This window comes from Mustela nivalis (genome assembly GCF_964662115.1).
Source record: "Mustela nivalis genome assembly, chromosome: 7".
NCBI lineage: Eukaryota > Metazoa > Chordata > Mammalia > Carnivora > Mustelidae > Mustela > Mustela nivalis.
This window is the reverse complement of record NC_139026.1, coordinates 119,613,059-119,627,579: the sequence shown is the minus strand read 5'-3', so window position 1 is coordinate 119,627,579 and position 14,521 is coordinate 119,613,059. Positions and strand designations below refer to the sequence as shown.

At 33.8% G+C, this 14,521-nt stretch overlaps 1 protein-coding gene across 6 annotated transcripts in view; it reads right to left on the bottom strand.

The window, feature by feature from the left end:
• Positions 1 to 14,521, bottom strand: part of ARHGAP12 (Rho GTPase activating protein 12) — a 110,014-nt gene that overhangs the window by 38,990 nt on the left and 56,503 nt on the right. For 4 of the 6 annotated variants that reach the window (XM_082740787.1, XM_082740785.1, XM_082740786.1 and 1 more), the window contains 2 exons: positions 13,412 to 13,492; positions 1,812 to 1,937 (listed from right to left, as the gene is read on the bottom strand). In XM_082740787.1, coding sequence (XP_082596913.1) covers positions 1,812 to 1,937; positions 13,412 to 13,492 — 207 coding nt within the window. The remainder of the gene's footprint in view (positions 1 to 1,811; positions 1,938 to 13,411; positions 13,493 to 14,521) is intronic. The other 2 variants (XM_082740789.1, XM_082740790.1) reach the window with 1 other exon arrangement.

Below are 14,521 nucleotides of genomic sequence, written 5' to 3'. Positions count from 1 at the left end.
ATATATTTATAAATGTATATGGATATATATCTTAAATGCCTACAACTAGCAGATTTTAGTAAAAACAATACCTAGGCAGAAACAGACGCACCCACACATCTACACACACACACACACACACACACAGATACACACATCTACCTCCTCCAGTGTAGTCTGACAACTGAATTAGGACTTAGATAATCAGTTTGTTACATAGTAATAGGCTTATTACATTTCAAGTCACAAACCCTTTAACCTTTATCATACATTAGTCAGCGAGTTTGTTCAGGTACAGTCCTTCTTTCATACCTCAGATCTTAAAAACATATACAGTAGGTGGTGATAATAAACAGAAAAGCTTGCTTGGTGAATAACCACCTAGGATTCCATTAAGGTTAAGGCGCAGGTTTAAAAAAGAAAAAGAAAAAAAGATATTTCTACCAAAAATAAGTAAATCTCTGTTCTCAAGAAAATCATGCTCCCATAACTCTGACTCAGATTGAAAAAAAAAAAAAAAGTCATGAGAACTTCAGGTAACTTATTCTAATAACACACTGAAAATAAATCTCAAAAAAGATTTTAAGAGAGTAAGAAATTTTAAGCCTACATCAGCAAAATAATCATCCTTTTTGTTCCAAAATGAAGAGGCAGTGGAATTGGAATGGCTTTTGCATTAGAACATTATATAGGACATTTACAAGCCTGCGTGCACGGAATTGTTAATTTTGTTCTTGGAGTTAAATGAATTTTCTGTTAAAATCTCTAGGAATCTTAGCTACTCATGTTATTCTTAATGCTAAAATATTTTCAAGTTTTCTTCAATGTCAGATTCCAGAATTTCTTTTCTTTGATATGCCCTCTACGTTCAAATCACAAAATATCCTTACAAAATATAAATTACAGACTGGTCTACTACTTGCATTGTGGTTCTATTAGTCTATCTCATATGTGTAGACTGTTTCTACAGCTGTGCAAAAAGTCTTCCATTTAATTTCACGAAAACCAACATTAGTCACTAAAAAACAAAACAAACTTGTTTTGACTGATGTGAGATAATTTGCAAAGGAATTTATAACTCAAAGTACCCAAACACAGAGAAATATGCCCTAAGAAAGGTCATTCTGTTTTCACTAACACCTGAAAAATGCAAGAAACCTACTCCTTATGCCAGAAGAGAAGTCTGATGGTAAAACAGAGTCCCCAGTGACAGATATCTTTTTAAAATATACTTTTTACAGTGTTGCAACCACCCTCAAAGTTTTTACATATTAGTATGGCTAATGTTCTACAAATTCATACAAATTTCCTACTCCATCCCCCAAAATGAAGCTACAACGTAAAGAAAAAACTCACAAGGAAGGTAAAAACTTTATGGGTTTTCCATTCTGATCTTTGCATCAAAATCTATCCCTTATTTGAAACAGAGAACATTCCTTCTCAGATTCATAAAAGAAGTCCTTTGTGCAGAGAACAATTAAGGAAACAGAGGATTGGGATTCCAATTCTCCCATGGGATGAAGAAATTAATTAAATATCTTTATTATTAAAACCTCCCAGAGGCCAAACAACTACAGATACAGAACTTTAAAACAGGGTTATCAAAAATATCTATCACCAGCTAGGCTCAAACATATACATTATCAAACCACAGATGAGTCAGTCCACTGTGCAAAACTCAATGAACTACAAAACCAAACCCATTCCAGGACAAACTGATGCTACACACAATAAAAGAATTGTTACCACAGTACGGGATGCAGCTAAGAAAAAAATAAAAGAATAAAAAGAACTTCCGATATTCTTAAAAAATTTTTCTCACAAAGACCTACCTTGTCATTGGTGTCCAACACAATGGTGCTATGTCTCCACTTTGTTAATACAATTGGTTCTTGCAGCCGCCTGTCCAAGCTCCTACTTTTAATTATTTCTCTTTGCTGCTGGGATGAAGCATTATACTTTAAAAAAAAAAAAAAAAATTACACCTTATAAATAATAGAAACGAAAGTGGAATCTAACTATGACATACAATGTTCTGCAAAGTTCATCACAGGAATTTTTCTGGCCTTGGTATTTTCATCTTTGACCACACTGTGGCCCAACTGAGATGATCAAAGATTTTGGTGTTTGAGAGACCAAGTTAACATAACTTTGGCAAAATATTTAGTCTCCCTATACCTCAGTTTCCTCAACTGTAAAACAGACATAACAGAAAAATCCTTTCATTCACAGATGTATTAATAACTGATAATAACATATTAATAACATAATAATTAAGCAGTATAAAAATGCCAATACTGCCCTAATAGTAGGTTCTCAATAGAATATTAATTACCGTAATTTCTAAAATTGGACAAACTTTTTTTAAGGTTCCTTCTACCTTGAAAATCTACATGAGTTCAATTTTTGGTTTAGGTTTTAAAAATGATGATTACATATACAACAGCATCTTCACTTATTTAAAGGGTTGGTTGTTTTTGGTTTTGCTTTCATTTATAGGCCAAACACACCATTACTTGTTTCTCTGAAGTTGTAAAACATAATCATGTCTGAAGGTAGAGATAGTACTAGTTTGAAAAACCAATCCTGAATATATCAGTTGTGTACAAAGAATAGATAATAACTGCCCCCGAAAATAACATATAAAATTAAGAACACATTATCAATAAGGTATTAAATCATACATTTGAAATTCAAGTAGATCACCAAGCACAAACATTTCACAATCTGAGATTTAACAGTTATGCTGTTCTATACAGCCAATTTTAATAAATTATAAATAAAATAATATTAAATGACAAAAGAAAATTAAAGGCTCTATTCTTCTGAAAGCAAAGGATACCTAATATCTATTTACCACTCCCACTCCTAAAACGCCCAGTAAATCTTAAAATTTTAATGATTCATGGGGCACCTGGGTGGCTCAGTGGGTTAAAGCCTCTACCTTCAGCTCCGGTCATGATCCCAGGGTTCTGGGATCAAGCCCCACATCAGGCTCTCTGCTCAGCAGGGAGCCTGGTTTACCCCTCCCCCTCTCTCTCGGCCTGCCTCTCTGCCTACTTGTGATTTCTGTCTGTCAAATATATAAATAAAATCTTTTTTAAAAATTTAATGATTCATTATACTTTCAGTAAAATTATAAGAATGTTTTTAATATTAAAAAATTCTTCCAACATCTTTCTCCACAATATGCCATTTCTTTACTTCCCCAAATGAGCCTACACACAAACTCCAACTATCTCCCAAATCTGTTACTTCATTCTTCACATTAAAATTTGCCAAAGCAAGGCAATCACATATGGCATCTGCTTTTAAATCACTGCTGCTTAACAAATAGCAATCTAAAAATTTGTCACAGAAGTTCACAGAGGGATCATTTCTAGGAAGAACAAAGATGAAACTTAAAGGCTATCCCCCAAAAAATTCACTGTCAGAAATCTCTAAGAAAAGAGACCTAAACAGAGCTATACTTTCAACAGAATCATTAGCAATAATTAAAATGTATAGTTGTGTAAAAGCATGTGCATGAACTTTAACAGATACAACTACCTTAGCTTATGAGCTTTGTAACTAACTACTTCAATTGTTTAGAAATCCTTTCAATAGGGCGCCTGGGTGGCTCAGTGGGTTAAGCCGCTGCCTTCGGCTCAGGTCATGATCTCAGGGTCCTGGGATCGAGTCCCGCATCGGGCGCTCTGCTCAGCAGGGATCCTGCTTCCTCCTCTCTCTCTCTCTGCCTGCCTCTCTGCCTACTTGTGATCTATCTCTGTCAAATGAATAAATAAAATCTTAAAAAAAAAAAAAAAAGAAAAGAAATCCTTTCAATAAGGCAACAAAAATAATGTGAAACTAAACTGGGCAATAATCACAACTAATCACAACTGTAAATGTGCTGGTAGTTTTACCAGGCAACAGTATGTTCACAAAAACAAAACATAAATAAAATGTCAGATATAAAATATAGTCTAGTTAACAAGATGGCTAAGTTTAAAACTTTCTAATCCCCCTGCAAAGAAACCAAACTTTTCTAATCCCTTTACAAATACCTTTTTTAAGAATTTTAGAAGAAAACATATACAAAAGAATAAGGACTATAATGAAAACCCACCAACAAGGTTTAACATATCTAATATAAAACAATAGCTTTAGGTAACTAATATTAATTAATTAATTAATTAATTAATTAAAATAAAAAGAGAGGCACCTGGGTGGCTCAGTGGGTTAAAGCCTCTGCCTTCAGCTCAAGTCATGATCCCAGGGTCCTGGGACTGAGCCATGTATCAGGTTCTCTGCTCAGCTGGGAGCCTGCTTTCCCTCCCCCATCCCTGCCTGTCTCTCTGCCTACTTGTGATCTCTCTCTGTCAAATAAGTAATAAAATCTTAAAAAAAAAAAGAAAACACAGACATACTAGATCCCTTCTGAATACATCTTCCAGATTCCATTCCTCCCCCTCTTTCCCCAGCAGCACCATACAACTCAGTGGTCATCACTGTAATCACACTTTGATACATACTTATTTATCTATAAATACACATACTTGTGGAGTTTTAAAAGTTATATAAATGGAGTCCTACCACATGCATCATTTTTCAACTTGCTTCTTGCATTCAATAAGTATATTAAAAAACATATTCCATGCTGATGAGTATGCAGTTCTAACTCATATTTTCACTGCTATATATATTACATTGTAGATAGATGTAATTTAATAATTTTGCTATAAATGGACATGTATAAGGTGGGAGTACTAATTTACATTTCTACCAGCAGAACAGATTGGTTTGCACAACCCTAGTTGGTACTGTTGAATTTATATGCATTCGGGTATATAAAATCTTAAGTACACACACACATTAAAAAAAAAAAAAATGTGAGAAGTGAAATGTTAGCTCGTTGTTTTAATTTACATTTTCTGATTACCTGTAAATTTGTACATCTTCTCACATACTTATTTCATGTATTTCCTCTTCTGATTATTGCTTAGTCATGTTTTTTACACAATTTCAACTGGGCTTTCTTCTAGTCTTACAGAAAGGACCAGGAAGTTCTTAATGTATTTTAACTTCAAAGCCTTTTTGTAAGCTACATGAGTTAAATATACCTTTTCCTAGTCTATAGCTCAGCTTTTCCCCTTTGTGATGGTAATTTTTATATTAGAAAGTGTTTTTTTTTAATTTGATGTAATCACATCTGTCAATCTTCCCTTTTATAGTTTTTCCTAATTATAGTTTTAAGAAATCCTTCCCACTCTGAAGTCAAAGATATTTTTTATATATCCTTCTGTAAACATTAAAGTTTGCTTATTACATTTGTATCTCTCATCTACCTGGAATTAATCATTAAGGTGAAGTGAGGTCAAGAGCTACACTTCATTTTTTTCACATGAATAATAAATAATCTTAGCAACATTAATTGCAAACTCCAGACTCCATGCTTAACCCACTGATATGTAATGCTACATGTGAGCTTTTTATTCTGGTTTATTTCTCAACTAGTTTCTCTGTATGTCTGCTCTTACTACCCCATCTTAATCACCATAGCAAGAACCTCACCCCACACACACCCCACCTGCCATTTTCAGGAATACTTTATTTCTTCATAGACCTTTGTTTGAAAATAAAATTAGCATCGGTTCTCAAAAACATGGAGAGGGAGAAAGTAAATGGAAAGGCAGTGAATTTATAGATTAATGCGGACACTGTTATAACACTGAGCCTCCCAATCCAAGATCATAATGGTATATCACACCATTATTCAGGTTTTACATACTTCAATTCTGCTCTGAAATTTTCTTAAGATCTTACAAACCGGCGTACCTGGGTGGCTCAGTCGGTTAAGTACTGGCCTTCAGTTCATGATTTCGGGATCCTTGATAGGGGGGAGTCTGCTTCTCTCTCTCCTTCTGCCCCTCACCCCACTCATGCTCGCAAGCATGAGCTCACTCGCTCTTGCTAATAAATAAAATTTTTGGAAAAAAAAAAAAAGATCTTACAAACCTTTAACAGGCATATTCTTAGTTATACCTCTTCCTGTTGCTACTCCTGGTAATGAAAAGGGGATCTTTATTTCTGTCACAGCTCAAATATGACTTTTTACTAGAGAGATGGGTAGTTTTGGTTTTTTAAACATTTTATTTATTTGAGAGAGAGAAAGAGTGAGTGAAAAAGAGAGCACAAGCCAAGCAGAGAGGCAGAGAGAGAAGCAAACTCCCCACTGAGCAGGGAGCCCAACATGTGGCTTGATCCCAGAACCTTGGGATCACGATCTGAGCTGAAAGCAGACACTTAAACGACTAAGCCACCCACGCACCCCAAGAAATGGGTAGTTTTTATGTTGATTTTATATCCAGCAACTCAACAGCTTCAAGTATGTAAATTCTCTTCATTTTTCTAATAATTAAAACAACTGTACCTTTCCTCTTGACTTGACTTTATTGTTGAACAGAAGCAGTGATTTTAAAAAGTTCAAATCTAGTTTCTAATTCTAATGAGAAAGCTCCTATAATCCCACAAGTATGGGATTTAAGTATGAAATTTACTGTAGATCTGACAAATAACCTTTAGCATGATATAATATCACATTACATTTGAAGTGATTTTCTTATGGAAGCAAATTGTTGGGTCATGGTTTTTTATTGTTTCTGAAAAATTTTTAACAGGTGTGTTTAGATCATTTATATTTAATGTAATTATATATGTTAGGATTCAAGTTTGCCATTTTATTTGTTTTCTAACCTATTATTCATTTGAGTTTCTCTTTTCCTGCCTTCTGTGGGCTATTTGAAAAGTTTTTACTATTATAGTTTATCTATGGTTTCTTGAGTCTTTCGTTGGCTTGTTAGTACTTATTGTAGGGATTAAATTCACATGATTAATTTACCACAGTCTACTACTATCAATATTTCACTATTTCAAGTGAAATGCAGAAATCTTACCAACAATTATATTAATCTCCCCTCTTTATGGTATACAGCTGTTGTAAATATCATCTCTACCTACAGTGAGTTATTTCAGAAATGTTTCAATTTTTGTTTTGAATGTCAAACATAATTTTTAAAACTAAGACAAGTGTCCTCAGATATTCACCCTTTCCATTGTACTTTCTTCATTCCTAATGTCTTCTTATCATTTCTCTCCTGTGTGAAGGACTTCCTACAGCAAGTCTTTGAAAATATGATGCTGGTAATAAATCTCTTAGTTTACTTTCATTTGAGAAGGTCTTTATTTACTTTCATTCCTGAAGGACATTTTTGTTGGATGTAAAATTATAGGTTTAGAGTTTTTTCTTTCAGCGTTTGAAAAATGTTATACCACTTCCTTCTGGCTTCATGGTTTCTAGTAAGACATCCACTGCATTCAAATCATTATCACCCTATAGGTACTTTCAAGATAGCTGCTTTCAAGATTATTTAGGAGGGAATGAAAGGGGAAGTGTTTACTTCTCAGAAATCTGACTACTATGTGTCAAGATGTGGATTTCTTTAGGTCTATCCTGTTTTTTAGGTGTTGCTCAACTTCTTGATTTCTGTTGGTCTTTTACCAAATTTGGGATGTTTTCAAACATTGTTTTCTGCAAATATTTTTCAACCTCACACTCTTTCTTCTCTTCCTCTAAGAACTCCAATGAAATGTTAGATCTTCTGTATTTTCCCAAAGATCTCTGAGGCTCTATTCATTTTTAAATTTTTAATTAAATTTTTAATGTTTAATTATAATTTTTGCTGCACATGCCCATTTCAATACTATACTTTGTGATACATTTACTAACAAATCATCAGGGAAAGCAAGTCATTATGACTGAACTCAGGTAACAGAAGAATATACCCCCCCACACAGTGGAAGGCCTCTACAAAGGTAAACATCAAAGAGCACTTCTACTGGAATGGCTAAAGAATGAACCCAATGATGCAATCTACCACTGCAGGAAATCTGGTGATTTACCCTTTGATAGCTGTTATAATTGTCTCCCTATATTGAAGTTCTGCACACCCAGGAAAATCTGTCAACATATATATTTAATTTATCCTGGTCAGTATTTAAATTTTTTTGTTATTTATTTATTTGATAGAGATCACAAGTAGGCAGAGAGGCAGGCAGAGAGAGAGAGAGAGAGAGGAGGAAGCAGGCTCCCTGCTGAGCAAAGAGCCCGACTCAGGGCTCAATCCCAGAACCCTGGGATCATGACCTGAGCCAAAGGCAGAGGCTTTAACCCACTGAGTCACCCAGGTGCCTATCCTGGTCAGTATTTAAGGCATATTTTCAAGTTATACTCTCATGCCTTCTTTTGATTTTAGAAAATTCCTAGAAATTATTAGAAATTAGATATTATTTCCCCATCTTTCCTCCATTCTTCTCTTCTGGAACTCCTAGTTTATGAATACAGGAAACTTCCCACCCATCTTCCATTTCTTTTAACTATGCTTTAGTATTAGTTATCTTTCTGCCCTTCTGTCTATAGTTTACACTACTGACTATACTTGTTAATTCCAATGACTAGCTTTTTCATCTGAAATATTTCTATTTTTTATCATAGTCCCCTATTCAGATATCACTCATTTTTATTTTTCATAATTTCTTGTACTTTTTATTTTTCATTTTATTTTTTTGAGTGCGCAGCAAAGCAAAGTTTACTGAGTGATAGCACAGAGCTCCCAAAGAGGGAGGGGACCAAAAAGAGTTGCCCTTCTTGTTCTTTCTAAATGAAAGCCTTCATTTAACTCCAGACACCTACAACATTATTTAAAGTCTATATTAAGTTATTAACAAAATTAATTTCAACTGGAGTACAATGTTCTGATTCTTAGATTTTTTTCGTGTTTATATTAGCATTGGTTTCTTCATATGTTTTATGTGGAATTTTGAATACCAGACTCATTTTGGGTGGGAGACATTTTGTTTTGTTCTCTTTTCATTCATCCTTATCGCCTCCCCTCCCCCCACCCCAGTGCTTCCTCTAGTCTTGTTTTATGGTTCCCTTCACCTATACCCAATCTACAGCCAGGTATGCATAAATGTATATGTGTACATATTTTGTCTCACTTAGCTGTCATATATGTACATGCTTCTGCTTTCCAGATTTATAGCAAACTCCTTGAGGATAAAGACCAAGCCCTGTGCATCTGCATTCATGATAATATCTATACAATGCTGACCACCAAAGATGTACTCAAAAAACAAATGCTAAGTTTCTAATATCTGCACTGGGAGTTACAAAACCCTCTGAGAGACTTATTTTGGACTTACTAAGTAGAGGTTCTAAAACATTTTGCCTTATTTCCTCATTCCCACTATACCCAAATCCAACCTTCTCCTCACATTCATTTTAATTAGAAATTCAAAAAACTACCCATTCTGCAAATCGTGGCAGAAAATGAGATAATACCACTAAATGACTCAACAATGATCACAATCAACACCCATTTCCACTGTCATGGAACTACCCTGAAAGGTTTTCATATGACTCAGTCCCTTCCCTTTCTTCTTTCTTTCACCCAGGACATCTCCACAAGTAGGTATTTTAATGTTGAACCTATAAGTTTTCTGACCAGGGAAAGTATAGGAGTTAATAAAAAAACAAATAGAATATTAAGCTATACATTAAGTATAGATTTCAAATTACTCCTTGTATTGGGTCATCTGGGAAGCCTCGTCTTTCAGTGGACCCCAACCTGGGACAAATGAAGTCTTATGTTCGATTCCATTACTCCAGGCAATTAGAAACTACTATGAAGGAAGATGCAATACAACAAAAGATTCCTCTATAACTCAAATGGTGAGGAACTGACAGGAGTGACAACTGGAATTTGTCAACTGTTAGAAATATGTAATGTGTTTAAATTATGTAATTATTATATTAATAAAATATTTTTCTATAGTCTAAATCATTTTCAGTGACTTAAGCCTTCAGCAGATATATCTTTTGGTATCTTTTTTTTTTTTTTTTTTTTTTAAGATTTTATTTGTCAGAGAAAGAGAGCGCACAAGCAGGCAGAATGGCAGGCAGAGGTGGAAAGAGAAGCAGGCTCCCTGCCGAGCAAGGAGCCTGATGCGGGGGTCAATCCTTGGACCCCAGGATCATGACCTGAGCTGAAGGCAGTGGCTTAACCGACTGAGCCATCCAGAAGTCCCTCCTTTGGTATCTTTAAGTCGAAATCAGATTTCGTTTTTTTTTAAGCCAAACAGATCCATCAATGTCACACAGTTTTCAATATTGAACAGTTATATACCAAAAACATACTCCTTTCCCAGCACATAGGTATTACGTATATAAGATTTTTCTTTCCAATTTAATCACTAAATAGGATTTTATTTGTAAATGGTACTGGTTTTGAAAAATAAGAGCCGATGTATTCTATTTCTTCCCAGTATATTTACAAATAAAAATATTGTTAATCTTATTACATATATCTTTTCTCCTAAAAGTTGATAATAATCATATTAAACTTGGAATATTATTTCCCACTAAAACATTTAATAAAAAGGACAATTAAATAAGGGAAATTTAGGCCATTTCATATCTAATTCTTTGTAAAACAATCAACCTCCTCCCCAAAAAACCACAATGAAACAAAGCTAAACAAACATCTCACAAACAAAAAAACCCTAAATGTTACTACAGTATCATTCAACTGCTATTCTCTAGTTTATAAAATACTATAGGATTCCAAGGGGTTGGTACAACTTCAAAGTTTAAAAGGTAAATATGGTTTTATCTGAAGAATCAGATTCCAAAAGTACTAATTAGTGACGAAAATGAAAAAAAAACCATGAATGTTTTACTGAACTATATTTCATAATTTTAAAGAGTGATAATAGAAAACTTCTATCCCTGAAATGTGTGAGAAGCGATTTATGGCATTTTAAGTATATTTTTATTTGGATCTTTACTCATTCTCAGTATTATTTTAGATATATATTTTTAGAAATATATATATTTAAATATATGTATATTTAGATAGATATTATCTATGGTTAATTTTAAATAAAAACCATGTGATAGGGCACCTTGGTGGCTCAGTTAAGCATCTGCCTTCAACTAAGGTCATGATCCCAAGGTCCTGGGATCAAGCCCCACATCAGGCCCTCTGCTCAGTGGGAGCCTGCTTCTCCCTTTCCCTCTGCCTGCCACTCGCCCTGCATGTGCTCTCTATCAAATAAATAAATAAAATCTAAAAAAAAAAAAAAAAAAAAAAAACAGAATGTGACATAACCATGAAGACAATAGAAAGATCAGTAATTGCCAGGGGCTGAGGGAGGTAGTGAACAGAGGATTTTTAGGGCATTGAAAATACTTGGTATGATATTATAAGGAAAGACATATCAGTATACTTTTGTCCAAATCCACAGAATATACAACACCAAGAATGAACTCTAAGGTAGACTATGGACTTCAGGTGATTATGATTTGTCAATGCAGGTTCATCCTTAGTAAAGAATATACTACCCTGGGGAGTGATGTTGATAATGAGGGAGGTTGCACATGTGCAGGAACCAAAGATATATGAGAAATCTCTATACCTTCCTCTCACTTTTATTGTAAACCTCTAACTGTTCTAAAAAAATTAAGCCTTAAAAAAAGAAAGCCCACAATGTGATAATATCTTCATAATTCTTTGTATGTTGAGTTCTGAAATTAAAATATAGAAGTTATCATCATTATCATTAATGTTATGTTGCAAACAGCATTCTTTTCAAAAAACAATCCTATTGTCTATATGTAAATTTTAATACAACCTCTCATTTTGAAAGTATTAAAAAATGGTTAAAAATAGTTTCTTCTGGGGGCGCCTGGGTGGCTCAGTGGGTTGAGCCTCTGCCTTCAGCTCAGGTCATGATCCCAGGGTCCTGGGATCGAGCCCCGCATCGGGCTCTCTGCTCAGCGGGGAGCCTGCTTCCTCCTCTCTCTGCGCCTGCCTCTCTGCCCACTTGTGATCTCTGTCAAATAAATAAATAAAATATAAAAAAAAAAAAAATAGTTTCTTCTGCTGAGCTGTATTTTACTTGTGTAAAATACATGCTAAAATACATGTAAAATACATAAATACAAATGCTTATTTGAAGATCTGACAAGGTTGTTGTTTTGTTTTGTTGTTTTTTTGTTTTTTAAAGACTATTTATTTATTTATTTATTTGACAGACAGAGATCACACGTAGGCAGAGAGGCAGGCAGAGAGAGGAAGGGAAGCAGGATCCCTGCCAAGCAGAGAGCCCAATGAAGGGCTCTATCCCAGGACCCTGGGATCATGACCTGAGCCAAAAGCAGAGGCTTTAACCCACTGAGCCACCCAGGTGCCCCCTAACAAGGTTTTTTTAACACAAGAAAATTCTGGGGCTGTACCTGATAGCTAAATTAACTAAAAGAATTATTATTTCCTTTATTCTCCCCCCTCTCCCCCAAACCCTGAGTCAAGTTTGCATTATAGCCCTACATCATTCCTTGATATCTTGGCATTTTAAAAGCTGTCAGATTTATAATGGAGTTCTTATGCTACTAACTCAAGACAGGTCACAAAGGTGTTCTTAATAATCAAGTGCTCACTGTATAGCTTATTACACTAGTATCAAACCTTATAATTTCATAAAATAGAGGTCAGATAAAATTCACAAAAGAAGAAACCACAATTATTACTACTTTACTAAACAGTGTTTTCCAACCTTCAAGTTATTAACATCTAGTGATTTTTTTCTATATCCATGTATCTTTATAATAACAGCACTTTTCTTTAAATTGATTTTCTTTGGCAAAAAGACAAATTTCTTTAAAAATTAAAGTCTATCTAACACTACAGATAGGTCTGCTAACATTATCATTTTCTAAAACATCAAAATTAACTACCAATTAAAATTTAAACTTTTGCTCAGATATCATTTAAAATTATCTCAATACTAATAGTGTGACAAGCACATGACCACTCTGAAGCCCACGGCCTTAAGATCAACTGAGCCCTGATGTACTCATCTGGAAAAAGACCCAGTGAGACCCTAGAAGATTTTATCAGCACATGCTGCTAATGACAGACACAATTACAACCCATATTCACATACGAGAATAAACTGGAATACTGAGTCACTTTTTTCTCTTAAAAAAAAAAAACAAAAACGATTAATAGTTAAGACCAACCTCAAAAATTCAATATATGCAAGATGACTAGATATAAGATGACCTTATTGGCACTGAAGGAAATTCTTATTTCCAAGAATGATGGAAAAACCAATTTCAACCAAAAGAACTTTTGAATAGAAATTATCAGTATTATATAGCAAAGATCATACACAGCTTAGAATATTTTAGCCAAAGGATTCTCAATGAATTCCAAAAAAAAAAGTTCTGCTTTTTAAAAGTTGAATAAAAATTTTAAAGTAAATCTGCTGAGACCATTTTCAGATATTATCTACTATTTTAAAATATAAATTCAATGTTAAGGTTTATTACCTTTGGCAATTCCCATTCTGAACGAGATCCATCTGCACTGTAGTAATACTGTCTACCTTGATCATCAACATGCTTGAGCCACTATAAAAACAAAACAGGTGTAAAACACAAAAAACAAAAAAAGTTTTATTTTTTTAATTTAAGTAAAAGTGAGTTTAAGCTTATGCAACTGGAGATATTAGATCTTTTTCTTATGAACTTTATTCTGCATACTCAAGAACACCGCAAAAAAAATTTACAAGCTTATACAAATAGATTTGAATTTTAAGTTTGGTAAAAGTAAATAAACTGAATATTAAATGTGAATTTATTTCCTCTCTCTTTCAGTATCAAGCTAGTTCTAATGTGAAGCACCACTTAACACAAGAAAATATAAAATAAAGACACACAGATATACATATATACTAGACACAGGGTCACACTACTTGAAAACAGGGTTGGGAAAAAAACGAGAGAGTATTTTTTAAAATCTTCAAATATAAAACTACTAAACATTGTAAGCCAAATTTCATGTAAAACCCTAGGAATTATCTCCTGTAGCCAACACATTCCTCATTCAATATCATTTAAGTAACACTAATAATAAAACTTCATATGATAAAACATAGGGACTATGAGGGGCAAAAGACTGGAAGTACTGCTAATTTAACATATGATCTTAATTGTGAAATACATGAAAACTAATGTGTCATGTTCGAGTGCGAAGTAATTAAAGCAACTGATAACCAATCAGTTATCTTCTCTGATAATACCAGATGTTAATACATAAAATTTCAATATGCATTCCCAAACGAATTAATCATAAGGTACTAGATTCATGGTTTTTGTTTTACATGACTTGATTATAAAAGAAAAAGGAGTATAGAAAGTGAGGTGGTATATCATAGTGACACATGCTGAGAAAACTATTCCTTAAAAACCATTCATTCCTTGAGAAAAATATAAAATAATATGTTTACTGACGAAGTCTTAACAGAATGACACTCAACAGGTCTACTCTTAAAAAGTTGTCTTAGATGGTTTTGACACCACAAAAATCACTGTAATTATAAGCAATTTAAAACCATGAATCAGTAGTTATATAATGAGATTTCATGTTGTCAATTGGCA